The sequence below is a fragment of the Mus caroli genome, chromosome 17 (genome assembly GCF_900094665.2).
Source record: "Mus caroli chromosome 17, CAROLI_EIJ_v1.1, whole genome shotgun sequence".
In the NCBI taxonomy this organism is placed as follows: Eukaryota; Metazoa; Chordata; class Mammalia; order Rodentia; family Muridae; genus Mus; species Mus caroli.
The window spans coordinates 13,047,190-13,064,804 of NC_034586.1; the positions used below are offsets into that span (position 1 = coordinate 13,047,190).

General features: G+C 35.9%; 1 protein-coding gene across 1 annotated transcript in view; it reads right to left on the bottom strand.

Moving 5' to 3' along the window:
• The window catches only part of Lnpep (leucyl and cystinyl aminopeptidase), an 88,060-nt gene that overhangs the window by 15,490 nt on the left and 54,955 nt on the right, over positions 1–17,615 (bottom strand). The window contains exons 7-13 of the mRNA XM_021186305.2: positions 17,198–17,311; positions 15,574–15,705; positions 11,612–11,743; positions 9,209–9,369; positions 8,916–9,004; positions 5,441–5,624; positions 4,028–4,184 (exon numbers count right to left, since the gene is read on the bottom strand). Of these exons, the coding sequence (XP_021041964.1) occupies positions 4,028–4,184; positions 5,441–5,624; positions 8,916–9,004; positions 9,209–9,369; positions 11,612–11,743; positions 15,574–15,705; positions 17,198–17,311 (969 nt within the window). The remainder of the gene's footprint in view (positions 1–4,027; positions 4,185–5,440; positions 5,625–8,915; positions 9,005–9,208; positions 9,370–11,611; positions 11,744–15,573; positions 15,706–17,197; positions 17,312–17,615) is intronic.

Consider the following 17,615-nt stretch of genomic DNA (forward strand, 5'->3'; position numbering starts at 1 on the left):
AGGTGGTGAAGCTTGAGAGCTACTGGGTAAACGTGGAATCAAAACATACTTGCCATGCTAGCTGTCTTTTGCAGGACATTGGCTGTGTTGGTACCTGCTATCTGCAACTGACTGACCCACTTAATATCATCAAAATAGCACTATCCCTGATTGTAGACATAGACCCTAAACCTGACGGTTTTGTCCCAAATGAATGGAGAGTTAAAAAAAAAAAGGGTACTTATAATAAAAAACAAAGCAACAAAGTATGGGAAAGTTACAGCTTGGAATCCTATTTTCAAAACTCTCAGGGGAGAGCCACAGCAACCCCAAGGGGAATAGCACTGCGACACACTGGAGCAGAGAAAGCCTGACATGGGAAGATGCTTAGACTGAGCTCTGAGCACTCAGACCCTACAATCAGAAGGCACGGTTTTGCTAGTCTCCTTAATGCCAAATGATTAAGAGAGAATCTCAAAATATGTTAAGTATATTTGAAATTATGATAAATATTTTACAAAGATAATTCTATTTTCATAAAAATCCTGCTGTTTTAAATGTGACCATTAAGTAGATGATTCAGATTGTCTTCAATATTACTTTTTTCATTTTTTAAATATTTTATTAGATATTTTCTTCATTTACATTTCAAATGCTATCCCCAAAGACCCCTATACCATCCCCCAGCCTGGCTCTCCGTCTTCAATATTATTTATATTAATAAGAGCATAGCAGGTGCCTCAAGTTGCATTTTCCTCTTATAAAATAAAATGAAATACACTTTTCATATGGTTTCTAAATTAACCTCTTTTGAAGTTAAGACAATTAAACAACTAACACTAATTTTATACAGAATGGAAAGGAGAGAAAGGGAATAAAGAGATGTGCCATATAATATACCAACACTGTATGTGCAATAAAATGTAGCAACAGCAACAAACTTATTTTAAAAACAAAATAGGAAAAGATCCTGATGCTTTGCTATATATTACATTTTGATTTACTGCTTTAATTTTACACCAATACACTCAGGAAAGCTCTTTTCTAAGTTAACAAAGTTTCTTAAAAGAAAACTGTCAGTTTTATTGCAAAGGTTTATCCAACCAATGCTTCATATGTAAGAAGACTTGTAAGTTATAAAGCAGGAATATGGCTAAAATCAGACATTAACTGGATATAAACAATCTAACACATTCCAATACACCTCCAGACTCGACCCACCAAACCATGGCATATTTCACAAAACGATGTATACAGTATGCATAGTTTTCAGAACAAAATGAATGTTTTTGTTATAATGATAAAAATATTAATCATGCACCAATATTAAATACTAATATACTTCAATATTGGATTCAAGGGCTTAGAAATGCCATTCTACTTCCGAAGTGGTTTCACAGTTTGATAGTTTTGATGCTATCAAAATCCCCTAAGATTAAAAGAAGGTTTTTAATATTTTTCTCTTTATGAATTAAAGCCAAGTGTGGGCCCATGTTCCACCCTGCCCGGCTACTGGGGAGACAAGTGGTGGGGAGCTTTAGGGCACTTATCCCAATGCCACATCGCGGCAGGAGCTGAGTTTCAGGAAACTGTTAAGACACTGTTACACGGGGGGGGGGGGGGGGGGGGGGGAGTGAGATGTGAGAAAGCTGAAGCTGGTATTCCCTAACTTCTAGGCATCTAGTTGCAGCTAGAAAAGCACACAGGTCCCCCAGTGAAGGAGCTAGAGGAAGTACCCAAGGAGCTAAAGAGGTCTGCAACCCTATAGGAGGAACAACGATATGAACTAACCAGTACCCCCCAGAGCTTTGTCTCTAGCTGCATATGTAGTAGAGGATGGCCTAGTCGGCCATCAATGGGAGGGGAGCCCTTGGTATTGTGAAGATCATATGCCCCAGTACAGAGGAATGCCAGGGCCAGGAAGCAGGAGTGGGTGGGTTGGAGAGCAGAGTTGGGGGAGGGTATAGGGGGCTTTGGGGATAGCAGTTGAAATGTAAATGAAGAAAATATCCAATTAAAAAAAAAAGAAAGAAAAACACACAGATAAGTCACACACAGAAACATTGGGAATGAAGTGCCGGGGGTCCACAGGCTAGTGATAAGCCTGGGATGGGCACTCCCAAGCTCCTGGACATTCAGGCACCACTGGGTCTTGAGGAGTTGAGAGCAGAGTTGGGGCTTAGGATAGAGACTAGCCTGGGGCCAGGGGGAATGGGCGCTCCCACCTGGCTGGGATTGTGGCTGGGAGCGCAGAGAGGCCTTCTATAGGAGAATTAAGCCTCTCTGTAGGCAAAGGCCTGCTCCATACTCCTCTTGGTGGCTCTGGATGAAAGAGATAGTCCTTGGTTCCAAACTTTTTATTGTGGGAAATGGATGCATTTGTGGAAAATGGATGCATACCATACCAACTTCACAGGGTGGACCCAAGATTAAATACCTTTTGCAGGAAGCAATGTCGGGGAAGGACAGCTCATTGGCTAAACTCTCAGGGCCTTTAGACACCCCAGTAGCATTTATGTGGGAAGTGCAGCACGAGTTCCAGGTCAAGAATTTATTTTTCTGGGCCAGGAATCTGGCAGGGCGCGGTGAGGCACCTACCGTCTCAGGTTTGCATTCACCGAGTGTCTGGGCATCGTTTACCATCCCACAGCCAAGTTGGCATTTAACAAAAAATGTAAGGAGTTATAGCACTAAAGGGACCAAGCCTTAGAAATAGATACTAAGCCTCCTATCCCCGCACTTACTCACCAGTCCCTTGGATCTACTCTATTGTACGTTCCAAACACATACCTGAAACCAGAGGATGAAGACGCAACACAGCAGGAGATGGGTTACTTGAACACCAACAGGAAAATACTCCAAAGACCCAATTTGTGATTTCAGCAAAAGGATAGCTTGAGATAATTACCAAATGCTTTCTAAGACTAATCTCAACTAGAACAGAGAAAGACACATGGAAAAAGAGCTTCTGCTACCACGAAACTAACTAGCTAGTCAGCTTTAGAACAGGCAGACATTCTGCCTTCCTTTAGGGTATTTTTAAAGCACTTCAAATCAGTGTCCTTCAATAGTGATGAAAATGAGTGATGTGTATTAGTCTTGTCTGCTACTATTGATACTACATTGAATAGTGTACTTCCCCCCAATTCATATAACCCTAATTGGGCACTGTCTCTGTAGATATAATCAAGTGAAAATGAAGTTATATGGGTTACTATGAGCTCAAAACTAGGGGTTGATATAACGATGACAACTGGGAAATTTGGGCACAGAAACAGACAGTATAGTGCCTTGTCAAGTGACATGAATTTAAGGAAGGAATGCCAAGGCTTACTAGCATTTACCTGAAACTAAGGAAAATACAGGTAGTAGATTATTCTTTATAAGATTATGCTGCCAACACCGTGACTTTAGCCTTCTAGCCTCCAGGGGCATAATAAAGTTTCTGGTATTTTTGTACAACAAGTTTGTAGCAATACTTTAAGCAATCCTAGGTAACTATTATATTGCCTTAATTGTTGAAGTGTCAAAAGTAATAGCTGTGAAGATTGAGTGACTGGTCTTAAGCGAGGGGAGGTCTAATACTCAGCTCATACAGCCACTGCTACCTAACAGCATCGCTACCCATGCACAGTAGTCAGCAACAACTACTAGGCAGGGTATCTTCAGAACAAACATTCTACATTTTATAATGACCACTAGCAAATTAATAGGATCTCTCCTTTTTAAATGACTCTGTTTTAATGTTGGGTAAAAACAAGAGGGACTTCAAGGACATTTTCTTTTTAGATGGCTCTATTTAACAGCAGACAAATGTCTATATTTTGATATTGAAAGAACACTATTTTCATGTAAAAGTTTCATCAACTTTTCCTGATAAACAATGGCATTCTGATCCAGAATAGATATTTTACAACCAGCAAAATTAAAAAAAAAAAAAAAGGAATTTAACTGCTTTTTTAAAGAAAGAAATATTAAAAGCTGGACAGAATTGTGAATAACATATTAAAGGCAGGCCGCAAGAGAGCCTGAAGAAAGGAAGACTTACCACCAATCTTGAGGACAGGTCCATGTGCCCCAGTTTTTCTAGGAGATTATAGATAAGGTCTGTCTGGAACAGGGCTTCAGTGATGGGTGCAGTGTGGGTCTCATTTTTAAGATAGTCAATCAAATCAAATGCCATCCGAAGAGGCACTTTGCCAAGACTGTAGAATAAATGAATATGAAGGATAAATCTACAGAGACACACATCACTTCACGGAGGGAAACTTAATAGTGAGTATTTAGATCTGTAGACCAGAAACTTAGGTTTACAGTAGCATCAGACAATGTTATATTCAAGTACACATATTTAAGTGGCTCACAGGTAAGGCTGCATTTTAATACAAAGATACACAACAGCTCATTTTTTGATCCAGAAGTCATCTATTATTTGGCACTGACTAAGTAGAAGCATTACACTGTCTTGGAAACGATGACTGCTATTAATCTTATTTACTAATTATTTCTATCTACCACAAGATTGGGGATAGCATACCTCTATCTAAATAGTGACTGATTTGGAATACCTAAATCAGAAAACAGACAAATCTTATTTCTTGCTGTAAACTCAGTTTGCCAAATTGTAAACTGTAAACTCTATTTATTTATAAACTCTATTGTGAGTTTACAGTGAATACTAAGCTGTTAGGCTGAGTAGGGTGTTACATGTCTTTAATCCCAACACTGAAGAGGAAGAGAAGTGGGTCTCTGGATCTGAAGCCAGTTGATGCAATTCCAAGGCAGCCAAGGCTACACGATGACACCCTGTCTCAAACAAATAAACTAACTAAACTAGGTAGTTTGTAAAAGTCATAGCAGTAATGGTTGAATGGACATAACAAGGCTACTTCATATTTAAAACACAGTCAAAATTTGGAAAGTAATAATGATGAGTATTCTTTGTGTTTCTAGGTCTGGAGTCAATCTAAAATTGTAAGCTCTTCAGAAAACACTTCTACAAAAGACCACTGCCATTTCTTAGCTTTGGATTTCTATAATGTATATGGTGGTCCGGGAGGTAACCCATATATGTATAAGGAGGTTCCAGTCACTAGAAGTGCTACTCAACTAACAGGTTAGCACTAAGCTTTAGGCAGAAGCCAATTTCTTCATGAAGAGAATTCATTCATAAAATAATGTGAAGTTTGAATTCTTATAACAGTTTTACTGAACAAACTATGTATTCTACTTGTTGGTATCTATTTTGAACATAGTGGGTCCTGTTTTATGCTATCTATTTAATGTGTTTATAGCTGATGTTTCTAACTCATTATAAAATCTCTGAAAGCAATGAACATGTTTAATATTTTCCAAATCTTCTAAAACTCTACTTGTTCTTTCAACCTGTTCTCTGACTTGTTCCTTACTGCAATAACATTTAAAAATATGACAACCACAATGCAAATCAAGCATACTCTACCCTGCAAGTTCAAAGATGTTATTGATCAGGTTGGCTCTGTCTTTGTCACTCAGAACATAAGGGTTTCTTTTTAACTGATTAATTAGAGCTGTCCAGTCATCATGAGCATAGTGAACAATGTAATAGCCAGTCATGTTCGAATTGACTTTGACCCACTGCACTTGTTCTGTAAGATTGATGACATCTAGAAGAGAAGAAAAAGTAAAACACCAGGAGAGTAGAAAATAGAGGGCTTTGGTTTTTTTTCAAAGTTAACAAAGTACGTTTTCATATCTATGATTCTTTTAAGAAACTAAGCAGTTATGTGCTGGTATAGTACGTTTCACATTAATGAAGGTTGCTACTCATTCAAACATTATTTATTCCTCATACATTACTAGCTCTAGGATTAGGCACTGGAGAACAAATGACAAAGAAGACAGAGGGATCTGTTTTTATGGTCTAATAAAAGCACCTAGATATAACATCACATAAATGTCACTGGTAGAAAAAGAAAATACAACATTCATGGAAGCATACAGAAGTATTTCACTCTGAAGGGTAGTCTGGACAGGCTTTGTGAAGGAAGAAATGGCTAAGATGTCATTCTTTTAAGTGACTTCAGAATACACAAGCCTTAAGAAATTATGCATGAGAGAAAAGGGATGGTATGCAGAGTGGAACAGCAGCTAAAACAGTGGGTGCATTATGCAAAGTATGTCCCATCTCAACCTTTGTCTTTTATTATACTATTAAAAAATTATTTAGAAAATAATTCAAAGCTATCAAAATAGACATTAGAAAAAACTTAAGGTTTTGTTAGGCACAAGATAAATAGTTGAGTTAAAATAACAGAATAGTGGCATGTATTTTTTAATACACACACACACACATATGTGTATGTATGTATGTATATATATATATATGTATATGTATACACCTATGTGTGTGCTAAGATAATTGTTAAAAATGCCTATGAATTTTGGCAAAGAGAATGTATAAACAAGGAACTGACTACAAAATATACTGATGAATTTTCAACATGCTTAAAATTATGAATAATAATGTTACTAAACATTAAAATTACTATTAAGAGAGTTCCTAAAAGTTGACAAGGATGTAGATGCAGCAGGAGAGTCATGCTTGGAAAGACCTGAGGTAAAGATTTGCTAGAACAAGCACAAGCCCTATGTACTGATCCTTCACTATTAACTTCTCAGTCAATACAGTGAGGCACCTAGCAGGAGATTACAAATCCTTATCAAATGAATGAATACATAATGACTAAGTCATAACAAATAATTTCAAACCATATTAAAATATGAATGATATATTATCTTCTGATCTAAAATAAATCTTTCTTCCCTTTAAATTATTTTTGTTATTGTTATACCAACTAAGCCTTGACTATGTTAAGGAATAAGTAGGAAAATATAGCTATTTTATACAGCATGAATCTAAAGAACAGTTTACCACATGCATATATAAACAGAGCTTTTTAAAGAGCTGACAGAAGCAGATTTCTTATTGCCTATTACTAATACCAACAGAAAATTAAATACTATTTTGAAGTTTGCAAATTTCTTTATTGGCCCCTTTTAAATGCTACATTGCATTTAGACTACACTGATATATGCCCAGTAGGGACGGTTACTCCTCTTCTTTGGGTCAGAGCACCATTTTAGGAACTCCTAATGTTTAAGTTCTGTTTCAGCAGGGAATGCAACACTTTTTCACACATTAATCAAGTCGATGGTGGGATCCCTATCTGACTCCAGCACTATACACAGTGCGAGTGCTGTGTTGGCAGTGTGCTCTGCTGCAGTGTGTGGAGAAGGTGCAAGGAAATGGCACCCTCACTGCAGCTGGCAGCTGCCATCTTCCTACACAGAAGAGCAACTTAGTGTCAAGTACCTGATCACAAACCTAACAGTCTACAATTCTGAGAAGCATAGATTAAAAAAAAAATCATATAATAGGAAAAGAAATCGTATCATCTAATATTTTTATTTTAATAAAGACAATTGATGAATCATGGATATATAAAAATAAAGGACTATGCCAATTATCATATTTTTACCATATATTTTTAAAAGGCAAGATATGAAAATCATATTTACATAATGATTTCAAGTAGAAAAATTGTAAAATGATAAGAAGCACTAGTGAAACTGATGGCAGCATTAAGATTACCTACATAGCTTATGCTTAAAGGTTCTTTAGTAAGGGCATTAGTAATAGTGTCTAACATGTCTTAATACATGCCAGACATTATTTTAGGTACTTTATATAAATAAACTCTAAGAATCCTTATCGCAGTCCTATTTTATAGTAGGCTCAGGGAGGCCAAATACCTCATCTAGAATCTAGTTAAATGGAAATGGGAGAGCCATGGTGTGAACCAGACAACTGGGCTTTATTCACCCATCAAAATGTATATTTGAAAACAAATCCAGGGGGCTGGTGAGATGGCTCAGTGGGTAAGAGCACCCGATTGCTCTTCCGAAGGTTCGGAGTTCAAATCCCAGCAACCACATGGTGGCTCACAACCATCTGTAACAAGATCTGACTCCCTCTTCTGAATTGTCTGAAGACAGCTACAGTGTACTTACATATAATAAATAAATGAATCTAAAAAAAAAAAAAAAAGAAAACAAATCCAAATCTAAGCAAGAACTTTCCCTTTTTCATAAATCTAAGGATTTCATTGCTGATTCTCACATAATCCAAGAGCCTTATATTCTTTTGGGATGTAGGTATCATAGATGTATTTTGCAAGTGTTTCAAATTTGGAACATTGTAGATTTTCGACCATTTGTACAAATTTTACTAATAGAACTTCATAATCTGGAAATGTGAAACCTAGATGATCTAAAAAATCTGAACTATTCTGAATGTTCTGATGAAGCTCATGTAGGGTTACTCAGCCTGTATCATTGTCATGATTTATTATCTCCTTGTTATTATAGTTCCTTGGCCCGTTTTTCATTACCAAAGAATGTACATGTCTACAAGATATGTTGTAATAAGCATTTACTGTAAATTTAGGTCATGAATCAACCTTTATTATGCATATAAATAATCTATAAAATGCTTGTTACAATGCACTGGCTGCAAGCCAGACCTTGAGAGTAAATAATAACATTCTAAGCAACTGCTCTGGGTTTTTTTACTTATTTTAAAACATAAAATATTTACCTAGGATGTAAAAATAAAACATTGCCAAAATATTCTTTAAAATATCTTTAACCTTCTTTTAAAATTTATTTATTTTTACTTGTTCCCTTTACTAACCTTATTTCTTACAACTAAAAGCCAATGCTATACATATAAAGAGTCAGCCTTATTGTAGTCAAATATTGGATGATGATATATGACATTAGATCAGAGAATGTACATACTGGAAAAATATAATCTACTATGTGCCTTATGTTCAAAGTTTTAAAATCACACAATTAGTAATTTTTTATCAGAAAGGTATTAACTATAGTCACACCTGATTTCTTGTCCAGTAGTGAAACTGATCGATATTCTGAATAGTTTCTTCCATCAGTGACATAGGATATTGGAATATGCCAAAGGTGGCTGCACAAGAAAAAGACTGGAAGTTAGCTTTCTTCCTGATATGTAGACATAGCTTCAGACAGTAATTGGAAACTGAGACTTTCCAAGCTCCTTCTAGAGAGGGAAGACCTCATCAGTTTTCACGAGAAGGATGGAAAAAAACACCTAAAATTCTTATACCCGAAGGTAGAAACCAGACAAGCTGGGAAGAAAAGTGGATGATACCTTGTATCTGAAGGCTGACTTTCTGGTTGCATGCTTAGGAAAAATCTTTCTTGTTGTAGAAGAAGCTCAGTCCCCTTCCTCTGGACTGTCACTAACGGGAATCCTTTCTGTAGGGTCCAGGTTTTCATCATTTTCTTTACATCTAGAGTTTTGTCTGTGACCTATTAAATTAAGAAGAATTAATTCTGCTTAAAGATAAACTTAGTATAAAGGTTTTAGTCTACTTTGCCTGTACCTTTTCCTCTTTCCTTAATCTATTCCATGAAGACCACATAGAATTAATACTGAGTTGAGTTTACACTTGCATCACCCTAAGTCAGGAGTTGCTCAAGCAAACTAGCTTGTAATGCAAGGGGAGTTTCAGCATGAATGGCACCAGGATGACAAGCAGCAGGTGTGCTACCAACCTGTAGAGTTTAACATCAGAATCCAAAGAGGGTGAGCGTGAACTTTTGGGCCACAGCACCTCTACTTCACAAAGATGCAATGAGTGAGAAGTATTCTAGGATGGAAGCGTTGTAACTCAGTCCTGAGAAGCAGCAAGTCTACACTCTTCCTTATCCCCTACTCTGAGACTTCACTATCTTTTAAGTGCCCAGTTTTAGAGGAGAGCTAAAGGGTGAGAGATAATGTTAGCAACAGGTACAAAGAACTCTGCTCCCTTAACTGAGCCTCTTAGAGAACAACAGTAAACTCCTTTTGGTGATCATAGATCTATCTTATTTCCCACACATATGTCAACTTTTCCTGCAAAATCTAAAATCCAATGTCACAGGTTATTTAGGCCCTCTGAAGCTCACTACCTCCAAGACATCTGGTATCAATGATCAAAAAGTGGTTCATGATACATGGTCTCTTTAAAGCGGGAAGGTTACATTTATGATTTAGCCTACTTTTCCGGATTACTCATAGATGTAAATTCAAGCCACTACATCATCATAAAACCTGAACTATTACATCACCACAGCAGGTTCCACTTCAAACACTACATGCTGTTTAAAGTACAAAAGTACAAAATAATGTTCCCCAGTTTCACTGAGGTATTAATCTTATCTTTCTCATGGCTCCAACCTATTTATTTCAGGTCCAGTGGCTGGGAAAAAAAAGCAAGATAATTTGAGAAGTTTAAAGTCGTAATCTGAAAAGAAGAGACTGGTGTGCAGTTTGATATAGGTGCTGAAAAAACTGAGAATAATGTTACAAAATAGGGTGGGATGGGACAACACCATTATTTGCAGTGAGTGATGAAGTCAGGCATATGTTCCAAATGTCAGGATATATGTGATGGGAACCAAATAAGTGATAGCTCTTGACTGAAGTACCAACATATGACTGGAGGGGAGATAATATAGAAACTAGTGTTAGGAAATAAAAATTATTTTCTTCTCTCAAACAGAACTCAATAAGAAAGTCCTATCTTGGGGCTGGAGAGATGGCTCAGTGAGTAAGAGCACCGACTGCTCTTCCAAAGGTCCAGAGTTCAAATCCCAGCAACCACATGGTGGCTCACAACCATCCCTAATGAGATCTGATGCCCTCTTCAGGAGTGTCTGAAGACAGCTACAGTGTATTTACATATAATAAATAAATAGATCTTTTTTAAAAAAAAAAGTCCTATCTTCTGGTAGAAAAGTTATTACTAGAAAACACTACCCTTTAGAGTGGGTGATGAGACAGATCCAAAGGAAGGGTTCTTGACTGAGCATCCATAAGACTGAAACTATGTGTGATGTTTTGCATATATGTGGTTTTGCTGAAGCAGATGACATGAACTTTTGTCAGATCCTCAGCTATATCTATGATCTTGCAGAGCACAAAGAACCACCAATCTAGATCAGAATAACAAACTTAAAGGCCCACCAGGATTGTGCAGCCAACATATGTACATAGGCAAGTTCGGCTCGTACACTGCACTGAAGAGGAACTTCTAGCTAATTACACTGCTTGTTAGAAAGTGGAAGTGTAACAAAAGCCAAGAGACAACTCCAGGGCAGTATGGTGATCGCCTTGTGATATATCACTGAGAGGGTTCAGGGCCCCCAAATCAAGAGGTTCATAGGGCTTCATATATTCATCAAGAGGCTCATAGGGCTTCATATATTCATCGAAGATAGAAAAACTAGAAAAGGTAACTACTTCAAAATAAGTTTTTTGCAGAAAGTATCAAAAATATGTAATATTCATTAATACTGAGGAGAAAATTTTTCCTTACTTGGCAAACTAGGGATGGAGATTAAGGTACAGAATAATATGACCATCCAGGGCCAGATACATTTTTTTAAATAACAACAAGCAGTACTTTCATTTCTTGACTTTGATAACAAGTACTTACATGCTAAGCTCTATCTTCACTGGTACCATTTCTATACGTGATAACTGGATTGAATGATCCACGTTACTTACCTCATTGAAGCTGTCCCAGAGATCATCGCTTTGAATAGCTGCATAGCTGTGATTGTGCAGGTAAAGAATGATGGCATGCCGAAAGACATCTTCACTAAGGTAACTTTTCAGCATTAACAAGAGAGAAGCTCCCTGCTCAAAAAATTGAGAAAGAGAAGAAAATATCAAACTATTAGAGGCTATAGAGTCAAGAAGCTAAGATTGAAAATAAATCATTTCTAAAATATATGATTTCACATATACAACATACTTATGGCACATTATTAGTCTTCCATGTACACAGATGTAGACCATATTTAAATACAATTATTTAAAGATATAAACAATAGCAAAGGGAATTAAGATTCCTATGTACAATAAATCAACCATAAGCCATTCTTTGTGGTCTTTCAGTGTACTTTGCTGTTTTCATGTCAGCATTGAAACAGTATGTATTGTTAATAGGAAAATGACAAAATTTCGATGGCATCTCTTTCTCCATCTCCAATGCATAAAGTCCTATCTACACCCATGTGCATACAAGAGGAAACATGGTCAGTTAGCAGAGCTTTGAAAATCTCTCTGGTGGCAATAATTACATTCTAATTTTAGTCTCCCATGTTACTGAAACAATCAGGATCTTTCTCCTTCTGAAGAAATGTACTATGCTAATGAATGTACAGAGGAGCAAGCAAACACTAAGACTCCAGACTGAGCTTGCAAGTATGCAGGCAATAGTATACACACACATTACATTTCCAACCAGGAAACAACTACCTCTTTGGTGCCATTTCTGATTTGAGAGAGAAGTCAGGTTTCTCTATTAGCAACTGAAATTATTTTCTATATCTGGCATATGTTATATCTTCTTCTATGACGAAGACTAGTTAAGCGACCAATTTAAAGATGCAACTACAAAAACAGTGCCTACTACAATACCTAGCAGCAAGCACTCAACACAATGTTTGAATGACTTTCATTTGTGATAAAAATGTAGCAATATCAAGTCATTAAGATTATCAGTAATAGCCATTACACTCATTTTTTTACACCATAGCTGTATTTATTCTATAAAAGTAAGCAATATTTTCTAACTTCTTTTCTTTCTTTTCTCCTACATGACCAACTTTCTCCTCTATAATGTTCCCATCAACAAATGTCAAACATTCTTAATATCTATTTATCTACCTCTATGTATCTATCTATCTATCATTGACTCTTTAACTTCACACGTCCTCTGTTATCACATTAGTTCTTGCTTCTCATTTGTAGTAAAACTCTTCAGAGCCATCGGTATTTGCTCTCTTCCCATGTTCTTTTGATAATCATTATTTACTAGCAATGTCATAACCAAGGTCCCTGGTGAATTTCCTGGTGCCACATCAATCTCAGTTCTCTTATTCACCTTATCAATAATGACCAATAGCAGTTAATATGATTAATGATCCTCTTCTGTTTGAAAGTCTTTATGCACACAGCCTTGGGATAGTGTTTCTGATTTATCGTATCTTTCCAATGACTAAAGTTTGGTGCCCTGCTATTTAAATCCTTGGGGCTGTCCTTTCTCTACCTAAATTTGCTTTCTAGCTGTTCTCTATTGGCTTTAACCCCCCTGATTTATATATACTTAGGTTTAGATACTCCACAGAAACACTGTCTAGTTTGTCTCCTGAAGAACCTGCAGAGTTTAGTGATTGGCACATGGTATTTTCAAAACTGGCTAATGAATGAACCCTCACAAAGCACCCTGCGTCAGTGCCTTGGTTACTATGAAGAACAAATGGAATATATCTGTTAAACACACTTCCCCAGCCATTTGTTTTTTCTTGCACAAAATACTGGAATTATTCTGTGTTCTGTTTTTCTCAGTGATGTGGGATATTCATCAAATTTCCAATTGTAAAATAAGTAGTTAACCATATTGTCAGGGGTTAAGTATTTTACTGAAATCTTATAATCAGAAAGCATGAATTCTGGCTTTAGGTAGTTGATTGGTGTCAGAACTCTGTTATATCATGTGTTGAAATAGCAAATTTTTTTATCCTCTGTATAGCAACAGAAACACATTTTAGATTTTTCCTTACTGACCACTCAAGTATGAGCTTTAAAAAATCACCAAATAACTGAAATATAGTACTTTCCTTATCCAGAGGGGATAATTTCCAAGACCCCCTAGTAGATCACATAGCACAAAACTTTACATATGCAATGTTTTCCCCTATAATACAGTTTAATAAATGAATTAGGCATATTTAACATTAATAATTCCTAATAAGATAATTGTAAACAATATACCATAATAAATCGTATAAATGTAGTTTATTTCAAAATATTTTACTATAGTGCAGATCTTAGCAAGACAGGCCTATGATTTTCTTTCTTTATAAAGTTAAGAATTTGACTTAGCCACTTAAAGGAACCACTTCATACCTTTGCTTTGGCAGCTACATAACGCTTGTACATTAGGAATCATTAATAAATAAAAGATGACTGACCACAAGCCCTAACTGAGCCAGTTAATCTGGGAACTGAGATGGAATATAGTGATAAATTGATAAGTTGCATATATAACATGGTTGCACAGGAAAACTGGCTCATGCCCATGCAGGACAAGATGAGCTTATCATATTACTCAGAATGACATGTAGTTTAAAATTTACAGACTGCTTATTTCTGGACTTTTCCTTTTAGTATTTTTCCTAAGATGGCTAATAATAGTTTACTGAAGCCTGAAAGAAAAACTGCAGATAAGAAAAAATTAGTGTGTATGTGTATTCACATTAATCTCCTAATTTCTTGTTAAAAGTACTATTATTTACTTCATCAGGCTTTAATCTGGACATTTCTGCCTCCTCCTTTGTCTGTTTTACCCTGTCACTAAGTCCTTCAAGTACAAAACTCCCTTTAGTTTTTAGATTTGTTTTCTTCCCATTGCTATGACCATTCATTGCAAACGTTCACTCTGCATGTCTGATTTTCAGTGTCATGTCCCATTTGTGGTTTAAGAATCAACTTTATTAACTGAATCCAATTTAAATTTTCTAAATATTAAGTTTAATCAAATCATCCTTATGTTAAAAAAACATCATCGATTTCTTACGGCACTCAGGACCTGCTGTAGTTGGGCTCATGCTTTCTTTCTTACCTTCCTAACCCTGGTTCCATCTCTGAATAAGCCCCAGCCATCAGCCCTCCTGGTTCTTCTCTTCAAAGTCCATCTCTGCCCTACCCTGTGTTCTTTGGATTCTCTCTTCAACATGCATACATTTTTGTACTATTTCAACACACACAGCCTCTCTCGCTCATTCACATGTATTTACCTCCTAATTTTGAGCTTTTTGATAGTATGGTTTCTATCCTCACACTTAATTTATTTTCTTGGCTATCTAGCAGAGGGATTTACTATCCAAGGACTCTGACAACCAAACATAAGAGGCTAATTAGCTTTAGCATCACCCTTCTACAGCATCCATTCAGGTAATACCAGTACCACACTCCCTCTGTCCCTGTGCTCAGAATGAAGCACAGCTTCTACTTTCCATCCACTGTCCTGGTGTCTAATGTTTCACATCCTGAGGGAGAACTGTCAACTACTAAAATAACTTTTTATGCTTAATTTTTTTTGGTGATCTTGATTCTAGAAAATACCTCAATTCTGAGTACCACAATAAAGGGCTTTGCTTAGGATGCTCTTCTAAGCACACATTCTACGTATAGATCCAGGGAGAAAGCTAACTTTGAAAGATGAATTCTTACATGATCTGCTTCACTGCCTGAAAACTAGTCACACTGACTAAAAGGGAGACAGAAACACAAATGTTAAGACCAAACAGATTTACATATTTAAAATTTAAACAGTTAAAACTTCAATAGGATACCAAAGGCAACACTTGTTCAGTCTTTAATGTGAATCATGCTGTTTGCTGACCTACAAAATAAGTTTGAATTCTAGTAAAAGTACATTTCTTTGTGCACAGTGATACCTTAAAATAGGAAAGAGAATCAAACATTTCTTCTATTTGTTCTGAAGACTGAACAGATGATGATATCGGATGAGACGAATTCAAGGAATCTTTCCTCATGGTTTTAAACCGAGCATCTAAGAAGTCTTCATACTAGCAAAAGATAAAACAGTGGGAAGTCATGACCAATATAAAGGCACTTAGAGCATTTATTTGAATTAAACAAATTGCTAGAGAATGAAAATCACCTGGGCCCACTAAAGTGCAGCATATAAATAAATGAAAGTAAATTGTATGCATTTCCTTATGCTTAAAACGGCACTGACAACTGAGGCATGTGAGAATCAGCATTTCTGAACAAAGAGCATAACTGTGAAATTGAGAATCTCTGACTATCACAGGCAAATTCAAAATCTGAATATCCAAGATAAATATTCAACAAAGGTTAAAGTAGACTTTTAAAACAGAAATTAAAACTTAGGACAAAAATGGGGTTCTTACCTTGATTTTCTATTAAAGTGATATATAATTCTTAGAGGTTACTTAAAAGAAAATACAACTCTTATTCTGAAAGCATTGAGAGCTCAGCCAAGAGTGTCCATAGAATGCATATTAGAATTTAAAGTGTTCTGAGCACCCCCAAGTGGTGAGACTCTGTATTTCATTGTTTAATTAAGTAGCACACATTATTTAAACTACCTATTTCGTATCTCAACTAAAAATTACTTGCAGTCGGAATCAAGCCCTATATACAGAAATGTCAAACTGAAAACTCTCAAGAATACTTCTTATAAGTACCTAAAAAAATGTATGCAGAAGTCTAAGAGCAAGTCACAGAATTTTAGGGTTGAAGACAATACTATATGGGAGACTGTCCTATAGTTTGAGAGGCACATGTTTTGTGTTTTCCTTCAGCTACCCAATAATACTTGAATTATTTCAGCAATGCCTATCAAATTATGGCCTATGGTGTCTGAAAATCCTTGGGTACAGGAAGTACTTCCAGACTCTAAGGACTCACACACACACTCACATACAATAACTCTCTTTACAGAATGGTATTCAATCTTTGAAACAAATACGTGATTTGTATGCAGCAATAGTAATTTATTTATTTGTTTGATTTTAAAAAAGATTTTATTTTAAGTATATGAGTACACTGTTGCTGTCTTTAGAGACATCAGAAAAGGGCATCAGATCACATTATAGATGGTTGTGAGCCATGCTGCTTAGCCATATCTCCCGCCCTTGTTTCTTTATTTAAGCAACTTATGTTATTTAAGAACTGTTGAAAGAATGTACTCAGTGACAATATAAAAAGCAGTATGAAGCCAGTCTTCATTTCATTTCTTTCTATACAAGTATTTAAGTTATTTTCCAATTTTATCTGCATTCCTTCAAACAAAAGGACCATATCTTATAAAATAAAATGTAATAGTTAAAATAATCATCCTGAAGTAAAAAATAATCATTTTAATGTTTAATGAAATACTTCAATATGCAAGAGTGGGTTTCATTGTCAAGTCTCCAGCATTACTGATTTTAACTTTTTTTCATTATCTCAAATGTGTAGAAAATATATGGTAAATACTAACTTATAATGTGGCTATTCCCTCCTCACAGGACAAAGAAACACAGTACTTACACTGTTGAGCTCTTTGAATATTTTTTCCACAGAGAAATACTCCATGAAAGTGGCAAAGCCTTCATTTAGCCACAGGTCATTCCACCACTGCATTGTAACCAGATTACCAAACCACTGTAAGAGAGACAAACTTGTAACCAGCAGGACACGGATATTCTCAGGAATTTCTTAATTGAATGTACTATCAAGCTAATTGAAGATAATCAAATTAAAATATCTTAAAACAATCTATACCCAGAATAATTAAAATCTTATAAAAGTTATACAAACTATCCCAAAAAGAAAGGATTTCAAAAGTTGTATAAATTGATTTTAGAAGTAAAATAAAAAGTTCAACATTTTACCTAAACTGAACTGGGGAAAAAAGCAGGAAAGACTATATTTACTTATTAAAATGTGTGAATTTTTAACAGATGCT